This window comes from Octopus bimaculoides, chromosome 7, assembly GCF_046866305.1.
Source record: "Octopus bimaculoides isolate indiv1 chromosome 7, ASM4686630v1, whole genome shotgun sequence".
Lineage (NCBI taxonomy): Eukaryota > Metazoa > Mollusca > Cephalopoda > Octopoda > Octopodidae > Octopus > Octopus bimaculoides.
Window position 1 is genome coordinate 14,109,998 of NC_142934.1, and position 18,756 is coordinate 14,128,753.

General features: G+C 35.9%; 1 protein-coding gene and 1 long non-coding RNA gene across 5 annotated transcripts in view; one reads left to right on the forward strand and one right to left on the reverse strand.

Moving 5' to 3' along the window:
* Nucleotides 1-4,364, reverse strand: part of LOC106871126 (putative RNA-binding protein 46) — a 75,204-nt gene extending 70,840 nt beyond the window's left edge. For 3 of the 4 annotated variants that reach the window (XM_089354802.1, XM_089354799.1, XM_089354801.1), the window contains exon 1: nucleotides 2,867-3,842. In XM_089354802.1, coding sequence (XP_089210928.1) covers nucleotides 2,867-3,598 — 732 coding nt within the window. In that variant the 5' untranslated portion in view covers nucleotides 3,599-3,842. Of the gene's footprint in view, nucleotides 1-2,866 lie in introns of all 4 variants that reach the window. The other variant, XM_089354800.1, reaches the window with a different exon arrangement.
* Nucleotides 4,365-14,177: 9,813 nt separating this feature from the next.
* LOC128248288 (uncharacterized) lies at nucleotides 14,178-17,236 on the forward strand. Its single transcript, XR_008264524.2, has 2 exons — nucleotides 14,178-14,316; nucleotides 15,833-17,236. It is a non-coding gene; the product is annotated as an uncharacterized LOC128248288 (long non-coding RNA).
* The last annotated feature ends 1,520 nt before the right edge of the window (nucleotides 17,237-18,756 follow it).

Here is an 18,756-nt window from a genome sequence, read left to right on the forward strand (position 1 = left end):
AAGTGAACCGCCCACTTATTCAATTATTGCCTAAGTGATTTATATCATTGGCACTTGTACTCTGAACCTAATTCGTACACAGAAATCAACATGACACGATTTTTTGACAAAACCGTCTGGATGCACTCATAGGAACAAAAGAGCCGACAGGCTTCTCCAGTTTGCATGGATCAAGCAGTGTCGAAGACCATGGCTCCTCGTGATTCCCAAACAAACTTCTTATTCACTGAACGTGCTTGCGTCCACACATATGCACAAGACAGACATGTTTTCATACACACACACACAAATATATATATATATATATATATATATATATATATATATATATATATATAGTTTTAGTGAAAAGAACCAAGGTTCATGAACTCATCGATGAAAATCCAGTCACATATTAATTGCGTTTTTACCTGTAATTTTGGATTTTATCCCTAATATTATATATATATATATATATAGCGAGAGAGAGAGAGAGAAAAGCTCGTCGTATATACATGTGTATGTGCTTGTCCTCCACCACCACCGCTTGACAACTGGTATTGGTGTGTTTACCTCCCCATAACTTAGCGGTTCGGCAAAAGACCGATAGAGTAAGTACCGGACTTCAAAAAAAAAGTACCGGGGGGGGGGGGGGGGGGTCTTCATTCGACTAAAAAGTCTTCGAGGCGGTGCCCCAGCATGGCCACTGTCTAATGACTGAATGTGTGTGTGTGTGTGATCTAAATAATTTTTCAAGTCAAAATCAATGCCACTTATATAAAATAAAGATTAATACAGGTCCATGGTTGTATTACATTGCATAGTTTACATACACTGGTTTACATATGTATGTGTTCTTTGTGCTTACTAGTGAATTTGAAACTCTAACCCTAACCCTAAAATTAACCCTAAAACCCTAACCCTGACTCCCAAAACCCTAACTCTGACCCTAAAACCCTAACCCTAACACTCTAGTGAAAATTGTGCGGGTGTTAATCTGAAAATTTTACCCAGAATTTAACTTGAACAACCATCTTTAATTCTTGGAACTATTCATGACTGTCCGTTCCAATCTTCGAGATGTGCAGCTCCGGTACATATGTCCTGGAAGCAAGAATCTCGGAGCAGCGACTCAACTCAGTGGAAGCTTTGAATAAATGTTACAAATAAACGCGCGCGCACACACACACAAGCGTGAACATACATATATACATATGCGTGTCTGTGTGTATAGAAGTATACACACACACATATATATATATATACATATATACACATACACACATATATATATACACACACACATATATATATATACACACACACACACACACATATATATACACACACACACACACATATATATACACACACATCTACACACATACACACACACACACACATATATATATATACACACACACATATATATACACACACACATATATATATACACACACACACATGTATATACACACACACACACACATGTATATACACACACACACACACACATATTTATATATACACACAATTACATGTAATATATATATCTGAGTGGAAACAGAGGTAGGCATGCAAATTATCCGAAACTCCCCCCCCCCTCATCATAACCATTTATTTATTATTTTTTTTTTTTAGAAAATGTAGATACATTCATAATATACACGACGATCTGAAATGTATTTGTAGAAAATTTCATTAAAAAATGCCTATTTTTCTGAAAAATACGAGAAGACAAAATCGGGAGGGGTAAAAAACAAACATAAAGGTACCCCACACACCCACACACACATATATATATATAATAATACAAAGAATATATATGCATGTATACACACATATATGTACATACTTACATCTACATGTGTATATAGATGCACATCAGAGTACAGGACATTAGAAAAATGAACTACAGACAACGGAACGAACACATAGGAAAACAGATAGCCACTTGGTACTCATGTGTATATAAGTGTATGAATGTAGACATACATGTATATACAGAGAAACAAACGTATAAAAACACATACATATATATAGAGAGAGAGAGACACACATGTACACAGGCACGTATATATATACACATGTATACAGACGTAATATTTACGTACAGACGTCACACTTGTATATATATACATGTATAGACATATATATGTATGTATATATATATATATATTTACTTGTATATATACATGCATAGACATGTGTGTATATATGTATATATATATATATACTTGTATATATACATGTATAGACATATATATATACTTGTATATATACATGTATAGACATATATATATATATTACTTGTATATATACATGTATAGACATATATATGTATGTATATATATATATATTTACTTGTATATATACATGCATAGACATGTGTATATATATATATATACTTGTATATATACATGCATAGACATGTATATATATATATATATATATACTTGTATATATACATGCATAGACATGTATATATATATATATATATATATATACTTGTATATATACATGTATGGACATATATATATATATATATATATATATATATATATATATATATATATATATATATATATATACTTGTATATATACATGTATGGACATATATATACTTGTATATATACATGTATAGACATATATATACACTTGTATATATACATGTATAGACATATATATATGTATATGTATATATATATATATATATATATATATATATATATATATATATATGGAGAGAGAGAGAGAGAGAGAGAGAGAGATATGATATACATAAATATAAATGAAATAGTCAAAGAGATGACGATAATGATTTTTGTTCTTAAATGAAAGAATTGAAAACCAAGAACACATTACTCCTAAATAATTTAAAACTTACTGTAGCCATTATTTCCTCGTCCACATCTTGCTCCGGTTCTGCCCAGTCTACAGCAATATTTTGGCCCCACAGCTGAATACGACCAGGGATCAGCTTCCTTCGAGCCATAGCCGCCGCCCGATGACTCTCGTACTCCACGAAAGCGAATCCTCTGTTCTTGCTCTTGTCATGCACGCTTGGATAAACTATAACATCAGCTACACCATCGGTGATTTTCCTCATTTCGTTGAGGATCTCCTCTTTCTGTTTCATTTTAGGGATACCGCCTACAAACAGCCGGCAGTTGTCCACACTGGCGCACACTCCCAAGAAACGGCCCTTTCGAATCTGGAAGTTATTGAGTTCTTTGATGGCCGTGCGAGCGTTGGATTTGTCTGTGTACATGACGAAGGCGAACCCCCGGTTGAATCCACTGAAATCCATCATGAGACGGAACTCGTAGATGCAACCGATTTTCTGGAAAACTGGGACCAGTTCGTCTTCAAAACAGTCCCGAGGAATTTTACCAATGAAAACTTCACAGCCCCGAGACGGAGGAGGGCCGGTCCAGCCGGGTGGAGGACCGAATTTCCTTTGACCATTTTCCTGCATCATACTGAAGCCGGTCTTCTCCATTAATGCCAGCAATGCTGTTGCATTGGCTGCGTCGGAGATTGTCTGTGAAGTTTTGTTTCTGTCTTCGTTGGTGGAAATGGCAGTCTTGGAGATGTCTTTCATCCCGTTGTTGTCCATGGTTCAAGTCACAAGGAAATATAACTTTCACGGTCTCCGGTTAAGTGAACTCTAGCGTGAGTGTCACTATGTGTGACAAGGCAACAGATTGACTTCAGCCGACTTCTACTTAATTTTCTTCTTTCTCTTTCTCTAATTATAACTTTCTATCTATTTCCTTCCTTCTTCTTCTTCGTTGTATTTATGTATATCTCTCCTCTATTATTTTTTGTATGTTTATTTGTTTCGCTTTATCGCACTCTCCTTCTACATTCACTCATATCTCTTTCTCTCACTCTTTCTTTTTTTCTACCCCCTCTCACTTTTATATTTCCCTCTCACTCACTCTCTTTGTCAATATATCTTCGTCTCTCTCTCTCTCACTCTACTCCCACTTCGTCGTTTTTCACACATTTTTCTTTATTACACTCACCCTCAAGTCTATTTCTCATTCAGTTCGTCACTCACTCACACAGTCTATAACTTTCCCTCTCTTTCAATGCCTATTTATGTCATATACTTTATCTCTCCTCTTCCTTTTACCCCTATCGCGTTCATTCTTTTTTTTTTTTAATCTTGGTTCCTCCTTTTCATGCTTTCTCTTTCTCCCCACTTCTATTAACTCTACACAAACTTTCGCTCCCCCTTTCGCTCTCACTACAATCCTTCAATTTTTCACCTATAACTGTACCCTTTTCTACAACTTTGCCAAACAGGCCTTTACCCCTGTTCAACCTTCTACCCCTTCTATACACACACACACACATATATATATATCTATATATATATATATATATATATATATATATATATATATATATATATATATATATATATATATATAGATATATATAGATATATATATATATAGATATATAGATATATATATATATAGATATATAGATATATATATATATAGATATATATATATATATATATATAGATATATATATATATATATATATAGATATATATATATATATATATATAGATATATATATATATATATATATAGATATATATATATATATATATATAGATATATATATATATATATATATAGATATATATATATATATATATATAGATATATATATATATATATATATATAGATATATATATATATATATAGATAGATATAGATATAGATATATATATATCTATAGATATAGATATATATATACGCGCGCGCACACACACTGATATATGTATGTTTGTAAGTATATACAATTTACACACACGTACATATTTACGTATGTATGTTTTCTTTCTCTCCTATTCAATGTTTATTTCCCTTTTTCTATTTTTAATTTTATCGCATTTCATTTTTCCTTCGGGTCACGATTTTTTTTAACAAGAAATTTTTATTTTTTTTATTTTTCCCACCCATATTTCTAAATGTTTGTCTTTTCCATGAATGAGACGCCAATGAATCATCAGTAAGTTTCTCAGAAGTTTTCGTGTTTATTTCCGACAGTTAGGGGGGGGGGAATCGTGACACAAACAAGAAACCGCCCGCCGTGGATTTGAACTCACAATTCATGAGATGATAATCTGTTGGCCGCTTCAACTCTTGGAAAGAGACCGATAGATTTTAAGGCACTAAGCGCGTAAAAGTCAAGATTTTCCCTCTCAACACCTGGATAGGACGATTAAACTATTGCAGGTAATTTTCAATTGACTGAAATAATTCCGAATGAAGTGCCCAGCACTGTGACATAACAAGACTTTAACATACGATTTTATTGAAAATCCAAACTGTAAGAAACTTTATAAAGCCCTCTGGAAAACCAATGCACGAGGTTTATAGTATTTATTTATTGATAGCAAACCATTGCTTACATAGGACATAGGATAGTATAAGATTGAGCTCCAGCTCTGTGAGACTCTATATCCATACTTAAGGTGGCATGAAAGTTGGACTCGCCGGCTATTTCGATCTTCAACCCAAACTATCAAAAAAGTCCTCAATTGGCCTTATTTCACGACGAGATTAAAAATACACAAAATACACGGATGTGATTCCGTGTACCTCCTACCACCACCGTCACCTACTCCACCACCGCCACCACGATCATCTAAAAACCCACTGTCACCAACGCAATCGTCACCAACTCCACCGTCATCATCACCACCACCACTACCATCATCATTACCATTGTCGTCGTCTACTGATGTTTTTTCTGTTTGTCTTTTTTTCCTGAGTGTTGAGCGGATTGATTTCATTGAAATTGTCATTACCATCGTGATCATCATTGTCATTTATCATTTCTCGTTATCTTTCGCTGTGTGTACTTATACTTACATACAGACAGCCTTTGAAAAACATGTATTGCATGTATACGCGTGTATATATGTGTGTGTTCGAGAGAGAAGGATGGAGAGAGAGAGAGGGTACCTGAATATGGGTGTTGTGTCTTTAAGTATTATGTTTGTGTTTATGTAACTTTAGAGAGTTTTTGATGTCTGTACAATGTGTGTGCGCGCCGGTATTTATATGAGTGTATATCTTTAAACTTGTGAATGTTTTGATAAGTGCTAATGCATATCTAATTTTGTGTATGTGTGTGTCTATATGTATACCAAGCATATTTTGGTATTGTTTGTGTATATCTTTATACTTCAGTGTATATTCGAGTGACTGCATGTCTGTATGAACAAATTTTTATATTTTATTGTAGTTTTCATGCAACCGAAATCATATATTTCCTGGGTTTTATTTCAGTTCAATTAGCATTTGTTTAACTTTTACTTACAAATTAATTTACACAAGTAACAAAGTGGATTTAAAAAAAAAAAAGAAAAAGAAAGAAAATCAGTAAATAGATAAGAATAGAGGCTTGCACACTCAATTATAAATCACACTAGGGGAAAACTCTTGTTCCCCTCTTTTTCTGTTATGAGCATAAGGCCTTTTTTGTTTCCTTTTTCTTTTTGAAAACTGTTGATACCACCAATCTCAGTATTCGATGAGTACTTTATTGGATTGACCTCGGTGTGATTTGAACTCAGCCGGTAAAAATTCTGCAAGGCATTTTCCCGATGCTTTAACGAGTTTGTCAATCTGCCGCCTTTGATAGATATATTTTTGGCGGAATTTTAGAATAGCTGTTCCTCGAAATTCCATCCTCTCAATCAGAAGTGCATGGTGGTCCATATAAGACTTTACATGGGTCCTCGCAACCAAACTAATAAACGAGGGATCCACAGTAGTAGTTTAAGGGTTCATGAAGAAATTTTACTTTAGGTGTATTTAGGCACAGCTAGGTTTCTTTCTAGGTTTCGTTTTCTAATGTCCAGCCACTGAAATATGTTCTTTCAGTGAATGCTATTGCAAACTTACACAGAATATATGAAATACAAAATAGAAATTTTTTAAGAAGTATCAGTAAAACTAGTTGTTAAATATCGAGTGGCTATGGGGGTCCACCAGAGTAAAATAATAGGTAAAAACTAGTTAAGAACCAATGCTTATGAGAAAGGAAAAGTGTAGTGCCCCCCCCCCCCTCATATTTTTCTTCTTTTTCTTGTAAAACATGAAATTACGATTCTGAATTTAAACAATTTTTTCCAAAAATTTCAGTTTGTTTTTACAACTCTTGTTTCTTATTTCTGTAACCTTTTCCTTTTCTATAAGGTATAGGACTTTGAAGAGCTAATCCATAACATTTTTTTAAGATTTTTTTTTTTTTTCATTATTCAATGGCTGGTAAATTTAATTTGTCGCCCAGACTAAATCTCCCCGGCCGTCTTTTGGCTGCTTTAACACATAAAGCGCGACGGGCCACAATTCTGGCCCTCAGGCACAGATCGACAGGCCACGAACGTGGCCCAGATAGATGCATTTAATTTATGGGCGTTTGTTGGGGATCTAATGTCACTCAAACGCTCCGATACCCCCAGAATACAAGAGAACTAATAGTTCAACTAATGACTTCTCAGATGATGTAAAACTTGCCACCATTATATACTAAGAAGATAGTTTAACTATTTTTTTGTTTTTTATGTGTGCATGGTAGTCTCATTTTCATAAAATGTGCGCAGCAGTCCATACTATGTGAGTGCGAATCCCAGCGCTTTATGGGTTAACATTCCATACTGTTGCAAAGATTCAGGCCAGCTCATATTCTTTCCTTCTGCCAGTCTTGGAATCCCTAAAAAAAGAGTAATGGTCACTGTTCTTCCTCTTCTGACAAAGTCGAAAAAAAAAATACCAAAATCGATTGTTAATAAAAAGGGATGAGTTCTACTCGCGTGTATCGACTACAAATTATATAGTAGTCATAGTTTGGGGACGATTTGAACTTCAAATATCGAGAGGAAAAATAAAAGTTTTCGAAAAATTACAGGAAAATTACAAAAGCAAGGCATACCTATACAAGTATGCACTCGCTCCGACTTTGTTTCCTCGTAACTTTCAGAAAAATGGGCAATTTTTAAAGAAAATTTCAACCATTACTTTTCAGATGGTGTATATTGTAATTATATCAAAATTTAATGTGTAAAAAGAAATTGATGGCAGAATCGTTAGCACACCGGGCGACATGCTTAGCGGTATTTCGTCTGCCCGCTACGTTCTGAGTTCAAATTCCGCCGAAGTCGACTTTGCCTTTCATCCTTTCGGGGTCGATTAAATAAGTACCAGTTACGCACTGGGGTCGATATAATCGATTTTAATCCGTTTGTCCCCTCTGTGTGTAGCCCCTTGTGGGTAGTAAAGAAATAACACATACTGACTGAATTGGCACTCCGTCAGTTACAACGACGAGTGTTCCAGTTGATCTCATCGACAGAACAGCCAGCTCGTGAATTTAACGTGCAAGTGGCTGAGCACTCCACAGACACGCATACTCTAAACGTAGTTCTCAGGGAGATTCAGTGTGACGCAGACAGTAGCAAGGCTGCCCCCTTTGAATTACAGGTGCTACTCATTTTTGCCAACTGAGTGAACTGAAGCGATGTGAAATAAAGTGTCTTGCTCAAGGACACAAGAATTGAACTCACAACCTTACGAACGTGAGTCAAATACCCTAACCGCTAAGCCTCGCGCCTTTACTACATACACCCATCACGTATATATCTACAAAACGAAACTCGAAATTTCATAAAAGATTATGCTGTGGTCGGTATGTTTGTGTGCGCGCCCACCTATTTCTCTCTCTCTCTTTTTTTTTTTTTTTTTGCATAAAATTCAGGTTTAATCGTTATCTACAACAGTACAGTGGAGGCGCAATGGCCCAGTGGTTAGGGCAGCGGACTCGCGGTCATAGGATCGCGGTTTCGATTCCCAGACTGGGCGTTGTGAGTGTTTATTGAGCGAAAACACTTAAAGTTCCACGAGGCTCCGGCAAGGGATGGTGGCGAACCCTGCTGTACTCTTCCACCACAACTTTCTCTCACTCTTACTTCCTGTTTCTGCTGTACCTGTAATTCAAAGGGTCAGCCTTGTCACACTTTGTCATGCTGAATATCCCCGAGAACTACGTTAAGGGTACAAGTGTCTGTGGAGTGCTCAGCCACTTGCACGTTAATTTCACGAGCAGGCTGTTCCTCTGATCGGATCAACTGGAACCCTCGACGTCGTAAGCGACGGAGTGCCAACAACAACAACATCAACAACAGTGCTTCTCAAACTATCTGATGTGGCGTGCCGGCAATTTTTCTTTTCCAATGTTCCGGAAACAAATATATATAATGAATATAATAAAAGTTGACAATTTTTTTTTATCTTATATTTATTTTGTAAACAAATAATACAATATTACATAAGCATTTTATAACGTTTCTTTCTTTTCTGGAAACTCGCCGCGTACCGGTAGCTGATGGTTCGCGGACCGGCACCGATTCACGAACCACCACTTTGGAAGGTATTTGTAGAAAATTTCCTTAAAAAATATCTATTTTTTTGAAAGTTGTGAGGAAACAAAGTCGATTCATATAAATTATCCAAAATTCCTTCCCCTCTCCTGCAAAAAATGTTTCGCAAATTCCTATATAATCGGAATATACATTTTTCTGAAAGTTAGGAAGAAAGAAAGTTGAGATGAGCACACTTGTGTAGGTATGCCAAAAGCAAAACGTTTCCCTGACAAACATTTCACATATTAATAGGGTTTTGTCGTAGACCTCTTATTTGCAAATGATTTTTATAGAATTATCATTGCTTTCTCATTACAGTGTATCTATGCCTATCTTCAAGTATTTCTCTCCCCTCCCCTCTTTCTCCCTTATTTCCTTCTCCCTCTCTCTCTCTTTCTGTCACACACTGCTTCTCTCTCTCTCTCTCTTTCTGTCACACAGTTTCTCTCTCTCTCTCTGCCTGTGTATGTCATGTGTCATAGCCCTGGGACTCAGGCGACTTCCTCACATCATTAATACTTCGTATATGGCTTGTACTCGAAAGCATCTTGCAACGGGGACCATCCACTTTTTTATTTATTACTAACGAAAGAGAGGAAACTGCCTTTAGCAACTCCTTTCGAACTGGTTAATACCCAAGCTGCGGTTGATGTTCAATTTGAACGTCTGTAAGTTGGCATCTGTTGAATAAATGTGGGATGGAGAGGCAGTTCCAGAAGATTTCAGTTTTAAAAATGGAATGAAAATTGAACAGAAATGTTTTGTGCGAGAGTGTGCAGGGGTGAGTCAATGCGAAGAGAGAAAAGGCGGGTGCACAGAGTGGATCAGAGAAGGGATAGTATGTAGCCTGCTTGTTTAGAAGAATAAAAGCCATTGCTGCAGTCAAGAGAAACAAAGAGAAGAAATTGTTAGTCAGTGATTGGAGCATATTGGTAAGATTTTGCTCTCTAGGGATATTTGTGTGAGGAGCAGTATGGCAGCAGCTTCGCCTTAATACAGACGGAGTGCGGCTTTTAAGCTAGTTCCTGTGGTCCAAGACTAAAGACAGCAATGATAAAACATTTATTGGTACCTTACCAATATGGTATTACTTTAAATTCAGTTTAAATGAAAAACTTGTAAATTCACAAAATTTTGGAGTTGTTTTAAAGTTTGAATTTTCGGATCTTTTTTAAAACGGGGGCCACATTTTTCATTAATGTTTTACGTAGTGTTTTTGGTACCGAAAGACTTTCAAACTTCGTATACTTATCTATTTTGTGTTATAGAACAGAAAAATATTTTTGTATTCGAATTTATTTCATGTAAAAAATTGTGTTATTTCGATAATTTCAACCAATCACTGACGTCCATTCAACCGATATACATTAAGTGCCGACTACATAAACAAACGATTCTTCGTTTTATTTGCTTTTTTCATTTTAAATTTGCTTTAACCCTAACCCTAACCCTAACCCTAGGGTTAGGGTTAATTGTTTCAGAATCGTTTGTTTATGTAGTCGGCACTTAATGTATATCGGCTGAATGGACGTCAGTGATTGGTTGAAATTACAGAAATACGACAACTTTAACATGGAATAATTTATGGATTTCTTTTTTTTTTAAGAAGACTAAGAGAAAAAGATGGGATCTTTTTTAAAACGGGGGCCACATTTTTCATTAACGAAACACTTTGAAACTTGGAACACTGGTAGAATGTGTCATATAAAACATCTTTTTCTCTTAGTCTTCTTTAAAAAAAAAGAAATCCATAAATTATTCCATGTTAAAGTTGTCGTATTTCTGTAATTTCAACCAATCACTGACGTCCATTCAGCCGATATACATTAAGTGCCGACTACATAAACAAACGATTCTGAAACAATTAACCCTAACCCTAACCCTAATCCTAGGGTTAGGGTTAAGGTTAGGGTTAGGGTTAGGGTTAAAGCAAATTTAAAATGAAAAAAGCAAATAAAACGAAGGTATGGAGATTAAATACGCTTTACATCGCTTAGTGAGCCAAAGGAGTAAATGTAAACAACTGAATACTTGTCAGTGATTGGTTGAAATTATCGAAATAAGACAATTTTTTACATGAAATAAATTCGAATACAAAAATATTTTTCTGTTCTATAACACAAAATAGATAAGTATACGAAGTTTGAAAGTCTTTCGCTACCAAAAACACTACGTAAAACATTAATGAAAAATGTGGCCCCCGTTTTAAAAAAGATCCGAATTTTCAACTGTTAGCATGTAACAAATCCTCATCCAGACCTGATCCCAATGCTGGATGTTCAAGAACCAAATGAAGGGCAGATTCTCAACCCCGGGATCATCCTGATTCCAAGAAGGTGTAATGTCTCTGGAGTGCAAATGTAGACTGAGATACAGGGGTCTCGGACGAACGGACAGACGGGATTTCGCGTTTATGATTATACATTGCCCTTTAGATACGTAGAGAGAGTGAACTACTGTTCACACAGTTGTATTTTCTAGCCCTGAAGAGAAAGACTGGACTTCAGGAGCATATTTTTTTTATATCTATGTTATATATATGTGGGAGGTTGCCATGAGAGATCATCAGATATCGTAGAGTTCCAATTAAATTTGTAACAACGAGAGAGTTATGTCTTGTTTTTTTTCTTTTGCTTTTTATTTATATGCTGGGCGTGAAAGAGGGGGCAGTATTCATAGCTTTTGTATATATAAATGACTCGCGTCAGTATGTATGTGTACAAGCACACCAAATTTTTTTTTTCATATTAAATTTCTATATAATCGTAGTCTACACACTTTGAAAGATATTTGTTTTCATTAAACAAATTTCATTAAAAAATAGCAATTTTTGTTAAAGTTATAGGGAAACAAAGCCAATTCGAGTGAATTTTCCAAAACTCTTCTCACCTGCTGATTTTTTTTTTTTTTTTTTTTTCACATCAAATTCTGATAGAATCGGAATCTACACCATCTGGAGCGTATTTGTAGAGAATTTCATTGAAATTTATCCAATTTTCTGAAGTTATGAAGTTACGAGGAAACAAAGTCGGGAGTACACTTGTGTTGTATGTCAAAATCCAGAATCAACAACTGAGGTGGCCACGTTGGAGTATTTTTGATCACAGAGATGACTTAGGTTGATCTACAACAACTTTGATCTCATCAACTTAACAAAGTAGGTAGAATCTTTCATGCGCCCCAGGACTCGTAGGGTGGAGTTTAATATAGAAGGAAGGTTCAACAAAGTTAATATAGATCTTATGTTATATATTTGTCCCAGAGAGGTAAATTCGAACATTCTATGGGACATTTTGGAACACGCCATTAATTAGAGGACAATTCAAGAATTATGTTGGCATCGGATTCATTTCAGTTCCATCGATGTATTTTATAAGGTAACATAAATTAACTGTTTGTCATTTTGGTTTGTTGCTGAAAATAAAGTTTATTGGTTCCACAACATGTCCTTGTATTCACTCTGGCTTGGAAGCCGATATATCTATAGTAATTACAGGTTTCTGAAAACGGCACCTTGTTCTTTCACTGTTGAATGGAGTAGGCAGAAAACGTTGTGTGCATATTTCAGCCTCATCCAGCATTGTAAACTTAGGGAACACGAAATCGGTTGTCAAGTGATGTTGGGGGGACAAACACACATATATATACGACGGACTTCATTCAGTTTCCGTCTACCAAATCCACTCACAAGGCTTTCGTCGGCCCGAGGCTATAATAGAAGACACTTGCCCAAGATGCCACGCAGTGGGACTGAACCCGGAACGATGTGGTTGGTAAGCAAGCTACTTACCACACAGCCACTCCTACGCCCTTGATTTTTTTTTTCCCTGGGGCTATCTGAATGAGTAGTTTATACAATTCAATCCAGTTATCAATACACTGAAAGGGAAAAATCAAATTCATTTGTGATAACATCTAAAGCAAGTTCAAAGATCGTGCAGTCGAAACAGTTATATTACTGAGAGGTTAAAGGTCACCGATTTAAGTATTTAGTGTCACTTAGGATATTTAAATCAATTCTTTTTTTAAGTTCTCTTTCCACGAATCCAAACTCTAGGCCGCCCTATGTATGTGTTTGTGTGCTTGTATATATGTACGCGTGTGAACATACATATACAAATGTATGGGCGTGGCGTATTTATGCTTATATGCTTACATGTATGTTCTTGTGCATGTGTGTATTAGGAGGTGTTCGAAATGTTATATTCTGATTCTACATACTGCTTGGTGTGAGAAAGAAATTAACAAATTTTAAAAAGTATGCGACCACCCCCAACCTCGCATAGCCCCCCCCCCCCCCATCTAATTCTGCGTTTTGAATACCGAAAACGTAAGGAACTGTAAACTTGTCTTAATGTATTTAACTTTGTACTGATTAAATATTACCTATATAACTTTTTATAAATTACATGCAACCTCTCCCCCACCTGAAAAAAAAAAAAAAACAATTATTGGAATCTTTATTTACTTATATAGTTTGTATCAATTTTTTTATTTTAAAAAAAACCTATATTACGAAAAGCACTTTCAACGTAAAAAAAAATGTAAATTCTTAATGACTATTATGATATGCAATAAAAAAAAAACTATGCACGAACTTCAAACGAAATACATGAACAGTGAACACCATAAAATACGCATTAATAGTATTTACTATTTAGTTAAATGACCTTTGGCTTTTGTCAGTCAAAGTGTGGTAAACTTTGTCTTGATTTCCGTACATTTAATATTAATTTGTGCCTATTTTCGTCGCCTATTCTGACTTCACAAGCTTTCGTCACTAAATTGATACCATGCTCGACTCCTTGGCTATGACAGGGAAGAGGTATTGCTGTTAATGTTCCTGAACGAGCTTTAAAAACGATCAACACTTGTAAAGGTCCGTAAAACTGGAGGGATGTTATAACTTGCTTTTCCCAGTTAATCAAATCAACATAATCCTGTGCTTCAAAATTAATTTTGCTTGGCCGTTTGAAATTTCTTAATTCTTCACGGGGCATGCTTTAATAATTCGCTGAATTGTTCCTTCCCTAATTTGTCTTCTTCCATCATTTAACATAGTCAGTAAAATATTCTCCGGATGGGCAAAATACGAATTAGTTTATAACGATTTCTCCATAACTTCTTTATGATCTTGGTTCATATCTTGCATTAGATGTGCCATATACCAAAAATTACTTGCTCCTTCATGTAATTTTGGGTGAGATTTAATCCAGAACCAGCTTGGAGCATAAACTTGCGTTATGATTTTAGCAAAATCCATAATATTCTTTTGGAGATTTTTTTCCGAAACATATAAGCGAAGAATTCTGTTTGCACGTGTTAACCACATTGCATATTGTCAAAGAAAATATTTCGCCAGCGTTCGCTATGTTACCCTCGTTACGGTCTAATGAACCTCCATATTTGTTTTCGTTCGGTTTCCTTGTATGTCTCTACTGTCCTGTTTTTGTTCCCAACATTGACCCTACATAAATCCCAAATTTTCTTTTGGTATTTATGGGAGCAACTGTCTTCGAAGACTCGTATCAATGAGAGAGAGAGAGAAACGGAGAAAGCGTGCACTAAGTAGAAGTTCAGAGCAAAATATGAACTAGATAACTACTCCAGTTACCAACTTCCATGACCACACAGAAAGATCCTTACACGATAGTGAAATGACCTTTTTTTTTCCTCTCCTGGACCGACACATCTGGTTTTTTTCTTTTTTATAGATGATAATACAGTAAACAACTGATTTCGACTCCTATCAATTTCGTCAACTCTGGCTCATCATCATATCCTACATATGTAATATAATATAATAATAATGAATTCGTTGTATAATGTGCTCAGGTGCACTACAATTAAAAAAGAAAAGAAAAAGGTTGTATCAGGTGTATTGTTGGCGAATTTCAGGAAGCATGGAAGTTTTGAAAGATGTAGTGCCTCGACAGCTAACAACTGATGCAGCTAGTTTATTCCATGCTTCAGCAATTCTGAGCGTGAAAAATGGTTTCTGAAAGTCATGGGTGCAGTGTTGTTTTTTGATTTTGTATGCATGTCCAGAAGTGTTTGACATATGGAATTCTTTGTTGCCCAGTGTAAACCCAAATCCTGACCCTCACCTTTGGATCTGTTTCGTTAACTTTTTTTTTTTTTAAGAGTAATGGCTTCTAATGTAGAAATAAGGCCAGCAATTTTGAAGGGAAAGGATTAATCGATACGATGGACTCTAATATTTGACAGGTACTTTGTTTTATCGGCCTCGAAAGGATGAAACATAAAGTTGACTTCGGCAGTATTTGAACAAAAAATGTAAAAACTTGGAACAAAATATCTCAAAGCATATTTTCTTACTGTCTAATGATTCTGCCTATCAAATGCAAAAAAACTCATCGCATTTTCTGTTTCAGGGCTTAAAATGTTGGGTATCCAAACTGAGGATGCAAAGACAGGCAGAATGAAATACCACAAGGACGACGCAATGCCGAGTTTGCTAATCAACTCACTTTTAACAATAATGATAATAATGATTTTAAATTTTGGCACAAGGCCGGTAGTTTTAGGTGGTGAAGTCAGTCAATTACATCGACTCCACTATTGAACTGCTATTTTATTTTATTGACTCCTAAACGATGAAAGGCAAAGTCAACTTCGGCGGAATTTGAGCTGAAAACGTATAGAACCGAAAAAAATAACACGAAGTATTCTCATACAGTTACGCGCACACACACACACACGCAGTCTCATACAATTACGCGCACACACAAATACAGTTACACATACACACTCAAATACAGTGTCGTACAGTTACACACACACACACACACACAGATACCAGCAGACAATCAGCGTCATATTCTTCATTTATTTATTATTTATTGGAACGCTAAAATCTTTCTAGGGCTAGTCGAGGGAAGGAAGGTGATTTTAGCGACTATAGCAGACTGACATGTCAGTTTTACCAAACCAATTTTACTAATATAGAAGGAAGATAGAAGATAGATAGATAGATTTATAGCTTTATCGTCACCCCTACTGGAGACTGACAAAAACTTCTACCCGACGAATGAAATATACGCTGGCCATTGAGAGAAAAATTTTCTTTTAGCAAGTTAACTCGTACCCTTATTTCCGCCTGTCTATTTATTAAGTGTCTTGTTATCTGCAATGTGGTCAGTTGCAATTTATGGTCAACATGTTTTATGTCACAGTCCTTTCAACAATTGAAAGTGTGTCGTTGTTTATGAGTACATGCTTTTTCTGAAAGCTTTACTGGGTCGTATCAGCAAGAACATCTATTCATTCAATTGTCCAAGTCTGTCTGGCACACAACTGTCATCAAAGATACGAAAGAAATTTACGATGTTACAACTCTGGATATTATTGTTTTAAAACTTCCAAACCTAGTGACACAAATAGAACACAAACAAATCATTCTGAATATTATTTTTATTATATTTCAGTCTTTTACGTTCTGAGTTCAAATCTCGCTGAGGTCAGCTTTGACTTTCAAATTTCTGGGATCGATAAAAATAAAATACCAGTTACGTACTGGAATTATGTTAATCGACAAATCCTTCCCCGTAAATTTCTGGGCTTGTGCTTATGTTAGAAACAATTATTAGGGATAAAGATCCTTTCCAAGTCGTATAAGAGTCATAGGGCCGGTTTCCCAGTTTTTGCAGCGAATATATTCACCTCTTGGGCGGGAAGCCGGTTGCAGGATTTACTCACTTTTGCCTGCTGAGTGAACTTAGAGCAACATGAAATGAAACGCTTTGCTTAAGAAAACAACACATTGCTCGGCCGAGGAATCGAAACCACTATCTTACGATCATGAGTGCAACACCTCTAACAGCTAAGCCACACACCTCCACAGAAACAATTATTAGTTTTGTTATATTCTGGTTCTTTGTGTTGAGTTCAAATCTCGCCGAGGTCAACTTTACCTTTCATCTTTCCAGATTCGATAAACTGGAGTACCACTTAATTATTGAAGCGATATTAATCGTTTAACATTAACTCCGCAAATTTCTGGCCGTGTGCTTGAAGTAGAAACATTTATTAGTTTTATTATTATATTCCAACTCTATGGCGGCGAGCGAGCAGAATGCTTAGCGGCATTTCTTCCGGCTTTTTAGCTCTGAGTTCAAATTCCGACAAAGTCATATTTGCCTTTCAAACTTAGGGGGCCGATAAAATAAAGTACGAGTTGAACAGTTGGGTTGATGTAATTGATTTACCATTTTCCATAAAATTGCTGCCCTTGAGCCAAAATTTGAAACCATTTAAGGTGGCAAGCTGGTAGAATTATTAACGCGCCGGGACAAGGTATTAATTACTATTTTACTTGTTTCAGTTATTTGACTGCGGCCATGCTGGTGCAACGTCTTTAATCGGAGAAATCGACCCCAGGACTTATTCTTTGTAAACCTAGTATTTATTCTATCGTTCACTTTTGCCGAGCCGTTAAGTTACGGGGACGTAAACACACCAACATCGGTTGTCAAGCGACGGTGGGTGGGGGAGGGACAAACACACACACACACACACACACACACATATATATATATGTATATATATATATATATATATATATATATACAACGGGCTTCTTTAAGTTTCCGTCTACCAAATCCACTCACAAGGCTTTGGTTAGCTCGAGGCTATAGTAGAAGTCACTTGCCCAAGGTGCCAAGCAGTGGTACTGAACCCGAACCCATGTGGTTGGGAAGCAAGCTTCTTACCATACAGCCACTCCTGCGGTTCTTTACATTCCGAGTTAAAATTCCGCCGAGCTTGACTTTGCCGTTCATGCTTTCGGGGTCGATAAAATAAGTACCAGTTGAGCATTGGAGTCGACGTAATTGACTAACACCCTCCCACTGAAATTGCTGGCTTTGTGCAAAAAAAATACGATTATGACTATTAAGTGATGAACTAGCAGAACCGTTAGGGTGTCAGGGTATAAAGTGTGCAGAATTCAATAACCAAACTAGACTCATATTTCAAAGGAAAACAGTTTAGGATTAATTGATTGTTCGTGCTGGTCAGATAGTAACATTTTACATTGTATCAGACACTGAGGTCCTCTGTTTGCACACACACACACACACACACACACACACACACACACGCACACATTTTCAGCGTTAATGATAAGAGCAATATATCTAAGAATCCTCACAACTTACCAAATTAACACCAAGAACATCTGTGTTGATAGTGACGATCAGGTTATTGCAAAACTTGCGATATGGGATGCCATGTACAATTTTCACATTTTAGATGGATTGGTTGTACTGAGAATAAATACTACTGGACACAAACTGCC